This window comes from Salvelinus fontinalis, chromosome 4 (genome assembly GCF_029448725.1).
Source record: "Salvelinus fontinalis isolate EN_2023a chromosome 4, ASM2944872v1, whole genome shotgun sequence".
Classification (NCBI taxonomy): Eukaryota; Metazoa; Chordata; class Actinopteri; order Salmoniformes; family Salmonidae; genus Salvelinus; species Salvelinus fontinalis.
Genome location: NC_074668.1, coordinates 23,962,888 through 23,975,103, shown reverse-complemented (window position 1 = coordinate 23,975,103; position 12,216 = coordinate 23,962,888). Strand labels below are relative to the sequence as shown.

The 12,216-nt window shown below is 40.7% G+C and overlaps 1 protein-coding gene across 1 annotated transcript in view; it reads right to left on the bottom strand.

Annotated features, from left to right (window-relative positions):
- The window catches only part of LOC129853422 (nuclear receptor subfamily 6 group A member 1-A-like), a 129,636-nt gene extending 118,000 nt beyond the window's left edge, over nt 1–11,636 (bottom strand). Inside the window, exon 1 of the mRNA XM_055919446.1 lies at nt 11,369–11,636. Coding sequence (XP_055775421.1) covers nt 11,369–11,435 — 67 coding nt within the window. The 5' untranslated portion in view covers nt 11,436–11,636. The remainder of the gene's footprint in view (nt 1–11,368) is intronic.
- Nucleotides 11,637–12,216: the final 580 nt, after the last annotated feature.

Sequence of the window (12,216 nt, the reverse complement as noted above, 5' to 3'; positions counted from 1 at the left end):
CTGCAACGGATCCCCAAATTACTGTGCCCACTCATAAGACTTATTTCTGCCTTCTCCTCAGGGAGTCACAACACAACCCTTCACTGTGGACTTGGCATAGAGCCAGATTAGCACCCTCACCTTCATCTCCAACACGACAAAGAGGCTAAGACCATTCACCAGAACACAGTGGATATATGTGACAGATTGTGGAGGAACTCCAGTGTTAGATCCACAGGCTGCGCTGCGGTCATCCCTATGACCTCTACACCTGACCTCTGACCCCTGTATGTAACACCACACAGCACAATGTCTACTCTGTCCTCCCCTCTGCTCCCTCAGGGCTAACAATGTATACTGCCCCACTCTTGGATGGACGGCTCACTCTCTCCAACAGGGACTCAAGTTCAGAGCAGCATCCTCCACTAAGTCAAGCTCTCAGTCTAAGATGGATCCTAAAGTTCAGTAACCTTTGTAGCTCTGTTGTTAGAGCAAGGTGCTAGTAACGCCAGGGTAGTGTGTTTGATTCCTGGAACCACCCATATGTGAAATGTATGCACACATGACTGTAAGTCACTTTGGATAAAAGCGTCTGCTAAATGGCATGTATTTTTATTAAAGTAGGAGACAGAAATTGGGGCTAAGAGACAAATTAGAAGTTACACAACCCATTACCGTGAAATGCAGTCTTCAGTGGATATGAGATTCTAAAAACTATATTACTGGAATAAAAATGTCCCCCCAAAAGCGGTGCAAGCTCATTTCAACATGCATTGTTCTGTCCTTTAGCCATGTATGTTGTTAGAGAAGGTGATTTAGTTGAAAGTGCTGAGTGTATGTCTTTATCTGCCATAATCCTGCCAGCCCCTTCAGCTCAGCTCTCAGGTCAAGCCCTGGCCAGGGCCACAGAAGATCTTGGGCGGGGGGGGGGGGGGGGGGGGGGGCATTCAGTGCTGGTCGACCGACACGCTCAAAGGATCAACTTCCCTTTCATCATAACAGGGGTTAGAGTTTTACTACCACGCGCTGGGCTGGATAGCGAAGTACACACACACACACACACACACACACACACACACACACACACACACACACACACACACACACACACACACACACACACACACACACACACACACACACACTGATGGCTCAGAGGCATCTGATAATAACCATCTTATTAGATGAGTGCCAACAACTAAGATAAAAGTTATGGGATCAACCATGTGACACTATAAAGAACATGTTATCTTCTTGATCTTTCTTTTGAGCCTCTCTGAGTCCTCCAGGCTTCTCCACTGGCCAACCATGTACTGTAGAATAGTGTGTGGGGATTGTGAAATGATGAGGAGAGCTGAGGACGAAAGTTTAGAAAGTCCAGATTGTTAACAGATTCCTGCTAAAACAGTCATTGGGAATGTGACTGTGTGTCTTTGCTGTTGATTGTGAAATGACTGTGGCGTCCGAGTCAGTAATATACTGTGCTGTCTTAAATCAGTGCAGATGGTTCAGGCAACAGATGAATGTATCTCTTTCCAAACGAATGAATGAGTGAGAGACCAGACATACACTACCGTTCAAACGTTTGGGGTCACTCAGAAATGTCCTTAATTAAAAATATAAAAAAATCCATTAAAATAACATCAAATTGATCAGAAATACAGTGTAGACATTGTTAATGTTGTAAATGACTATTGTAGCTGGAAACGGCAGATTATTTATGGAATATCTACATAGGCGTACAGAGGCCCATTATCAGCAACCATCACTTTATCATTTTAAAAGGCTAATTGATCATTAGAAAACCCTTTTTCAATTATGTTAGCACAGCTGAAAACTGTTGTTCTGATTAAAGAAGCAACTAAACTGGCAACTAGTCTAAACAAGCAACTAGTCTAAACCCAGCATTTGTGGGTTTAGACTAGTTGAGTATCTGGAGCATCAGCATTTGTGGGTTCGATTACAGGCTCAAAATGGCCAGAAACAAAGAACTTTCTTCTGAAACTCGTCAGTCTATTCTTGTTCTGAGAAATGAAGGCTATTCCATGCGAGAAATTGCCAAGAAACTGAAGATCTCATACAACGCTGTTTACTACTCCCTTCACAGCACAGCGCAAACTGGCTCTAACCAGAATAGAAAGAGGAGTGGGAGGCCCTGGTGCACAACTGAGCAAAAGGACAAGTACATTAGAGTGTCTAGTTTGAGAAACAAATGATAAACATGGATTAGCTAACACAGCGTGCCATTGGAACACAGGAGTGATGGTTGCTGATAATGTACACCTATGTAGATATTCCATTAAAAATCTGCCGTTTCCAGCTGCAATAGTCATTTACAACATTAACAATGTCTACACTGTATTTCTGATCAATTTGATGTTATTTTAATGGACAAAGAATAGCTTTTCTTTCAAAAACAAGGACATCTCTAAGTGACCCCAAACTTTTGAACTGTAGTGTATCTTTATCAACAAAGATTTATATCAAACATCCGTCACTACTCTATTGTTGATTGCACTTAGTTTGAGGGGCTAATGAGAATAAATGCATCAGTCAGGGGAAGCTGCTCTTTTGTTGCCAGTAACAACTCTGTCTCCTGTAGCATTGCCCTGGCTCTGATTGTGAGATCCACAGGAAAGGCATCCCTACTCTACATACCAAGTTCAGTGTTTTACAGCTCCCTGTAAACTCATCCTTCACCCAAATTCAAACTCAAATTGAAGACGTTTATGACTCCTGGCTGGCCAACGTGTTGAATATCACAGAGCCCTGACAAAAGCCTGGCCCTAGACTCACGCATCTGCGGTGTCACTGTACCAACTGCCTTGATGTACTTACTGTACTGCCTCCTCCCCAAAAAACCTTTATGACCCCCCCCCCCACACACACACACACACACCAGCCCCCCTGCATCTCAATACCAGCTGTTAGTTCCCTGTCCATCCCCTAAGGGTTCTGCTTTGTTTTCTGTTGGGCTACTAGCTGGATGAATGAACAAAACATCTCTGTCCGCCTGCCAGTAACCTGCCTCGTTATTCCTCCTGGCCGGCTCAGTGGCTCTCCTCTAGCTCATGGCTCAAGTGAAGGTTGTAAATACTTTCCTGGGTTGTTTTGGGGTCACCAGAGACTTGGTCATTATTGCCTCAAGATCAAATCAAATCAAATTTGATTGGTCACATACACATATTTAGCAAATGTTATTGAAGGTGTAGCAAAATGCTTGTATTACTAGCTCCAACAGTGCAGTAACATCTAAAAATTCACAATACACACAACTCTAAAGTAAAATAATGGAGTTAAGAAATATATATTTTTAACTAGGCAAGTCAGTTATGAACAAATTCTTATTTACAATGAAGGCCTACCCCGGCCAAACCCTAACAACTCTGGGCCTTTTATGCGCCGCCCTATGGGACTCCCAATCACGGCCAGTTGTGATACAGCCTGGAATTGAACCAGGGTCTGTAGTGACGCCTCTAGCACTGAGATGCAGTGCTTAGACCGCTGCGCCACTCGGGAGCCCCTGAACAATGTTGGAGTGGCATTGACTAAAATATAGAAGAATAGAATGCCGTATATACATATCAAAATGGGTAAGGCAGTATGTGAACATTGTTGAAGTGACTAGTGTTCCATTATTAAAATTACCAGTGATTCCATGTCTATGAATATAGGGCAGCAGCTTCTAAGGTGCAGGGTTGAGTAACCGGGTGGTAGCTGGCTAGTGATGGCTATTTAACAGTCTGATGGCCTTGAGAAAGAAGCAGTTTTTCAGTCTCTCAGTCCCAGCTTTGATGCACCTCTACTGGCCTTGCCTTCTGGATGTTAGTGGGGTGAACAGGCCGTGGCTCAGGTGGTTTCTGTCCTTGGTGATCTTTTTGGCCTTCCTGTGACATCGGGTGCTGTAGGTGTCCTGGAGGGCAGGCAGTGTGCCCCCGGTGATGCGTTGGGAGGTTGCAGGCAGTGCAGTTGCTGTACCAGGCGGTGATACAGCCCAACAGGATGCTCACAATTTGTAAAGGTTTGTGAGGGTCTTAGGTGCCAAGCCGAATTTCTTCAGCCTCCTGAGATTGAAGAGAGCTTGTTATGCCTTCTTCACCACACTGTCTGAGTGGGTGGACCATTTCAGGTCGACGGTGATGTGTACGCAGAGGAACTTGAAACTTTTCATCTTCTCCACTACGGTCCCATCGATGTAGATAGGGGCGTGCTCTCTCTGGTCTTTCCTGAAGTCCACGATCAGCTCCTTTGTTTTGTTGACATTGAGGGAAATGTTATTTTCCTGGCACCACTCTGCCAGGGCCCTCACCTCCTACCTGTAGGCTGTTTCACTATTGTTGGTAATCAGGCCTACAACTGCTGTGTCATCTGCAAACTTGATGATTGAGTTGGAGGCATGCGTGGTCACACAATCATGAGTGAACAGGGAGTACAGGAGAGGGCTGAGAACACACCTTGTGCGGCACCTGTGTTGAGGATCAGCGAAGTGGAGGTGTTGTTTCCTACCTTCACCACCTGGTGCCGCCCCGTCAGGAAGTCCAGGACCCAGTTGCACAGGGCGAGTTTAAGACCCAGGGCCCCGAGTTTACTGATGAGCTTGGAGGGTACTATGGTGTTGAAGGCTGAGCTATATTCAATGAACAGCATTCTTACATAAGCATTCCTCTTGTCCAGAGGGGATAGGGCAGTGTGCAGTGCGATGGCGATTGCATTGTCTGTGGATCTATTGGGACGGTATACAAGTTGAAGTGGGTCTAGGATGTCAGGTAAGGTAGAGGTGATATGATCCTTAAAACCTCTCTGGGGTAGGGGGCAGTATTTTGACATCCGGATGAAAAGCGTGCCCAAAGTAAACTGCCTGTTACTCAGGCCCAGAAGCTAGGATATGCATATAATTGGTACAGGAATAATGGTGGACATCTTGAAGCAAGTGGGGATAGCAGACTGGGATAGGGAGAGATTAAATATGTCCGTAAACACTCCAGCCAGCTGGTCTGCGCATGCAAGGAGGCGGCAGGGATGCCAGCTGGGCCGGCAGCCTTGCAAGGGTTAACACGTTTAAATGTCTTACTCACGTCGGCCACGGAGAACAAGATCCCACAGTCCTTGAGAGCGGGCCGCGTCGGTGGCACTGTGTTATCCTCAAAGCGGGCGAAGGAGATGTTTAGCTTGTCCGGGAGCAAGACGTCAGTGTCCACGACGTGGCTGGTTTTTCCTTTGTAATCCATGATTGTCTGTAGACCCCGCCACATACGTCTTGTGTCTGAGCCATTGAATTGCAACTCTATTTTGTCTCTGTACTGACGTTTTGCCTCTTTGATTTCCTTACGGAGGGAATTATTTTTAATATATATATTTATTTATTTTACCTTTATTTAACTAGGCAAGTCAGTTAAGAACAAATTCAATGACGGCCTAGGAACAGTGGGTTAACTGCCTTGTTCAGGGGCAGAACAACAGATTTTTACCTTGTCAGCTCGGGGATTCAATCTTGCAACCTTTCGGTTACTAGTCCAACGGTCTAACCACTAGGCTACCTGCCGGAATAACTATACTGTAAGTATTCAACCATATTCCCAGTCACCTTGCCATGGTTAAATTTTCAGTTTTGCAAATGCTGGCATCTATCCACGGTTTCTGATTTGGGTAGGTTTTAATAGTCAAAGTGGGAACAACATCCACTATACACTTCCTGATGAACTCAGTCACTGTGTCAGTGTATATGTCGATGGTATTCTCAGAGGCTACCTGGAACATATCCCAATCCGCGTAATCAAAACAATCTTGAAGCAAGGATTCCAATTGGTCAGACCAGCATTGAATAGACCTTAGCACGGGTACTTCCTGTTTGAGTTTCTGCCTATAGGAAGGTATGAGTAAAATGGAGTCATTATCTTTTTTTGCAGAAGGGAGAGCAGGAGAGGGCCTTCTAGGCATTCCGGAAAATGGAGTACCAGTGGTCGAGTGTTTTAGCAGCGCGAGTACTACAGTCAATGTATTGATAGAACTTCAGTAGCATTTTCCTCAAATTTGCCATCTTGCTTCATCTCTTAATATCTCCATAAACTCAAGTACTGTACCTGCCCATAGGCGCAAATAAATTAGCTTTCCAGTGTGTTAACCGCAATACAGATACACATCACACAAAATTATACTTGATTGTGTCCTGTGATTGACATATTCAAACTATGGTGTGTCCTGTGATTTCAGTATGGTACGTGTATTGCATTGACTAGTGTGTGGTGTTGATACCTGAGGGCTGCTGGTTGATGCATGTGGACCTATTCTCTGCTCTCTGCATCATTACAGGGATGACCAGAGGAATGTGTTGCCTGGTAACGGCACTAGTGTCACTGCACAGGGCCAGGAGGAGCACCCAAGAGAGCAGCATTACATTGTGTCCTTCCTAACAGCTCTGCTGAGGCGGTACATGGGCATCATTGGGTCACTGTCATTGTTTGGCTATCTCCTGCCAAAGCATCCTCTTTAAAGACAATGAAGAATCAACAGATTGTGATGCTCATATCATGATCAGTATTGTATAATACTGAAGCCAAAAATATATTTCTAGATATTTGTAAAATATCAGTAAAATCTCAGATATAAAATATTTATGGTGGTGTTTGTTCATTTCAGAAGGTAAATTGCTCACATTTATGCACAAATATACTTTAAATGTGTATTGTGTCTTCTAAAATAATCTTCTACATAGTATATCACATGAATCTCATTTAACAGTGTAATAAAGCACTGACGTTGTTGATCTCCCTTAGAGCAAATGCCCATTATGCACATTATTTTCATAAAGATCTGTTTCTCTAATTACTTCTATCCTTTTGTTTTATTCCATTATACCAAACAACGTAACACACTCTGTCATTCCTTTACTATCATTCTGCCCTAAATATGCCCTAAACATTTCAGATCTCTGTAAAGACTAACTCTAATTAGTCTTAATCTGAGTCATTTCTTAATCGATCACTTCTTGATATTGACTCATAGCTAAATATATTGTTTAATGAAATAAACTAAAAGGGAGAGGGAGTTTCAGCGTCTTGTATCTTGTGATGGTGGTGTTGACATAGATTGGGAGATTGTAGATGAAGTTAAGATATTGGAGTCGAGTTAAAAATCTCTGGTAAAAAGGACTGATGGATCACATCTGCCTGCTGTGCCCCTCTCCCCCTCTCTGCTACCCCACCTCCTCTACTGTACTCTTTAATCATCATTCAGCAACACCACAGGGGTCGTATCCTGCCCTTCCTCCATCTCCACCCACAACACAGCTTGACCCCCAGAGAAAAGAAAGCCGCATGGTCCCTTGCCCACCACCCCCGGCCTCTACCACAGTGGAGGGCTGACAAAGCACTCTCTTTCACTGCATCGGAAAAAAGCTACCAGGCTCTCTCACCACCCTAAGGCTAAACCACAACACATCCACACAAACATATTTTCCTATTTAACTTAATGTGAAGACAATTACATTAAAATAGACCTGTTCCATTGATTAGAGGCAAAAGTAGAAGCCCTGACACTTGGTCAATACAGATCAATGGAAATTGAGTTTCTCATGGAATGAATTTAGAGATAAGCCAAGCTGTTAGATAAGCAGTAAATTAGTATATTTTCACATTCTTCACTTCATGTCAGTGGTGACTGGTAGTACTGTAGTATAGCATGTTGTGCAACAGGGTTCTTGACCAGAAGGATATACAATACAATTAAAAGGTGCAGCATAGCCAGCACAGTGCGGACCTGACATACAGTGCCTTCGGGAAGTATTCATACCACTTGACTTATTCCACATTTTGTTTTGTTACAGCCTGAATTCTAAATGGATAAAAAAAAAAAAAATCGATTCACACAATACCCCATAATGACAAACTGAAAACATGTTTTTGGAAAAAGTTGCTATTTTCTGGAAAATTAAATACAGAAATATCTAACTCAAATAAGTATTCTCACCCCTGAGTCAATACTTTGTAGAAGCACCTTTGGCAGCGATTACAGCTGTGAGTCTTTCTGAGTAAGTCTCTAAGTGCTTTCAACATCTAGATTGTGCAACATTTGCCCATTATTCTTTTCAAAATGATTCAAGCTCTGTCAAATTGGTTGTTGATCATCGATAGACAACCATTTTCAGGTCTTACCATAGATTTTCAAGTAGATTTAAGTAAAAACTGTAACACGGCCACTCTGGAACATTCCTTGTCTTCTTAGTAAGCAATTCCAGTGTAGATTTGGCCTTCTGTTTTAGGTTATTGTCCTGCTGAAAAGTGAATTAATCTCCTAGTGTCTGGTGGAAAGCAGACTGAGCCAGGTTTTACTATAGAATTATGCCTGTGCTTAGCTCCATTCCGTTTCTTTTTATCCTGAAAAACAAGCATATCCATAACATGATGCAGCTCCACTAAGCTTGAAAATATGGAGCGTGGTTCTCAGTCATGTGTTGTATTGGATTTGCCCCAAACATAACTCTTTGTATTCAGGATAAAAAGTGAATTGCTTTGTCACATTTTTTTGCAGTATTACTTTAGTGCCTTGTTGCAAACAGGATGCATGTTTTGGAACATTTGTATTCTGTACAGGCTTCTGTCTTTTCACTTTGTCAATTAGGTTAGTATTGTGGAGTAACTACAATATTGTTGATCCATCCTCAGTTTTCTCCTATCACAGCCATTAAACTCTGTACCGGTTTTAAAGTGACCATTGGCCTCATGGTGAAATCCCTGAGCGGTTTCCTTCCTATAAGTGCCTTTCTTTGCGAGGCATTGGAAAACATCCCTGTTCTTTGTGGTTGAATCTGTGTTTGAAATTCACTGATAGAATGAGGGACCTTACATAAAATTGTATGTGTGGGGTACCGAGATGAGGTAGTCATTCTAAAATCATGTTAAACACTATTATTGCACACAGAGTGAGTCCATGCAACTTTTTAAGCACATTTTTACTCCTGCACTTATTAAGGCTTGCCATAACAAAGGGGTTGAAGACTTTACTCAAGACATTTCAGCTTTTCAGTTTTAATGAATTTGTAAAAATTTCGAAAAACATAATTACACTTTGACCTTATGGGATATTGTGTATAGGCCAGTGACAAATTCAGGCTGTAACACAACAAAATGTGGTAAAAGTCAAGGGGTGTGAATAACTTTCTGAAAGCACTGTAGCTCTATACTGGATAGTAAGTAGGCTAATATTGTGATAGTGTGAAATTGTCAATAAAAAAATTAGAGGGAATTACAAAATTAGATCTTCAAAACAATCTTGGGGAAAAAAACGAAAATTGAGTATTTATAGTAATTATAATCATGGGAAATGTATGCAATTGAATAGTATCTCAAAAGTTTTAATTTTCTCTGTTTTCATTTGAGAGGAAAATGTTCATGGAATATAACATGTACTTTCTCTAAACACACACATGCATGTCTTTAATGTAAAATTACATAAAATGTGAGATTCCTTTAGGGTAATTTCAAATACTCTGATGAGGAAACCAAAAATCTTAGTAACTATTTGGGGGGGACAAACTATTCTACAGGAACATGTCAGGAAAATCTATGTATTTTTGGACACCTTTTTTATATTTCCCTTTTCAAAGTATATGATATACTTATTTAGAAGTGTGTTTGACATTTGCATAATTAAAAAGTGAATTAACCATCAGAAAACGATTTGTAAATCACTTGTAAAAATGTAGATGTATTTATATTACTAGTGTATTTATTATAAGGTGAAGGGCTAGGTCTAATCAAATTAACACGAATAACATGCATTAAACTTGTATTTTCTTAATTTTATTTAAATGAGCTACTTTATTTTACTTCAAACTATGTAATAATGTTTATGATCAGTTTATAAGCACAAGTTCTAATAACGTAATATAACTTATCTTATAATAAAGTTAAATCCTTAAATTTAACATTTGTAAATGTATGTAAATCAAATTGCCACTGCACCCGCCTTAAATTAGCTTTTATTCCCTTATTGTAGGCTATTTGGTGAGTCTCTACATTTGTCATTGAAATGTTTGCAAACAAAAAAAAGATCCAAATCTTATAGAAATGTCACTGATTAAATCTCAAGTATTCGGTTTAACATGCATTAGGTTAAACCATTAATTAATGCACAGTGGCCTTATACTTGCCAAAATATGATTAATATATTAGCTGACGGTCCACTGTGATATAAACTTTAACTTCGATCAGTCATTTTCAATTACTATTCCTCGTCAATGGTAAGGAATTTTAATCCTTGAAATGACAATAAATCTTCACACCCACACGGGGGCACGATACATGGCCCTGGTGCATGGATGAGACAGTAATGTCCCTCCCCTGAAATAACGCGTCGATGTTTGTAATTTGTCAAATAAATGTGCATGAGAGAAATCATTATTAAACTAAATATAACCAAATGTATGATGTATAGCTTTATAAGGAAGAGGGAATTGTGTCCCCAACATGTACGACAGTCACACGTGGTGCAATTATGGATGCAATTTTCTCACCAAAATGTATCAAACAATATAGGTCTAGAGCTACTCTTTAATAGCCTCGAAATAAATATATTTTTTAGATTTAAAACAATGCCGCATAGCCTGTCTATCGCTCTTCTGAGAAGTGGTCTAATAACAGATCTAAGACATTTTGTCAAGTATTCATTCCAATCAATTGGATTCATTTAATAGTTAAAACGCAATGCTTTTGCTCTCTTTCTCTCGATCTTGCTGCCGCCACCACAAAACATTTAAATTTCCATGTTTTGTGGTGGCCAACATAGGATTTTGTGACTAAATCTAATAGCTTAAGGGCGTTCTCCAAGTTCAAAAGTTCACCTTTTACGATCTCCAAAATACCACTGACTTCTCACGTCCAAATAAAAACATTCCTACCTTGGTTCTCAGCAAACGACACTCAAACCAATCACAGTGTGAAATATGCAAGAATCAAGACTGACAAACAAAATAAAGTTGGCAGGGAGCACACATGATCAGATAATTCCCATAGGTAAGACACATTTTGAAAGGCAATTGACAGCCCATGCACAGGGTAGGCTACTGTATTTTTTCACCTTATCAAACCCCACTTAGAATAAGTAAAATATTAAGTAGGCTATAAACAGCATTATTAACTATGTTACAATAATTGTATAACAATATATCAAGAATGTAAGGAAATGGATATGCATGTTTGTGTTTTTCCCAATGACTAAATGTTTTTTCCACATGAATAGATTCGCGTGCATAAAACCTGATTAAAAAAACTTCATCAAATGTAGCCTTTAGACTAGGAGGTCTATACTACTGTAGTCAAATGTCATGCTGATGTTTACAAACACTATTCATTCCCAATAAAATGGGAACAAGGATAGCACCGACGGCACGTACCGTTGACGGACTTCGCATTGTTTCTCTCTGGGTAATCGAACCCATTCGTCCTTTCCTCTATCTCCATCCTCCTTCATGAAAGCTGCATGCGCGCCGTTCTATCAGCCGGGCGCCTATTAGCAATATTTTCAATTTGATAATGCAATTAGCTGTCTTCGTTGTGTTGAGACGCTACTGTCTTCACTGGACAGACTGTAGCCCCATGCCTACTGGTGCCAGTAAGAATAACAGTTCTTTCACACCCCCATACCTACAGAAATAATTTACCCTAAACATTACGCAATGACGTACGCGCTGCAGTATGCATTCTGGGTTATGTAGGGTTTGGTCGTCGTGTTTGTAGTTGGTGGTTCTGCATCATTCCGCTGAGTTGGCAATGAGTAGACAATAAGAGTTGTGCAGCAGAACACAATTCCGCTTCAGGTTTTGTGATGTGTTTATAAACATAGAGTAGGATGTAATAACACAGTATTGTTATTATTGTTGTACAAAGTTTACTTGGATAACGTAAAATGGTCTTCAAGGTTTATAACAAATAATGGCCAAATTAATCAAACAGTGATTGACCATTTTATTGACCTGGGTGATTCTGGGGTGGAAAGTCTGCAAAATGTTTTTGTCACGTGTCTGTCACCATTGTATTTCTGATATCCATTTAGATTTTTTGGCCAAAACTGACCTTTGTTTATTAAACTTCATAGTTTAAAGGGCAATTCCGACACTTTTCAACCTCATATTCCTTATCTCCAGCACCAAACCACTTTCTACATATGTGAAACGACGCATTTCTACGTTTTGTAGAAAACATATATAACATTAAAAAGTTATACCGATGACGTCATCAAACG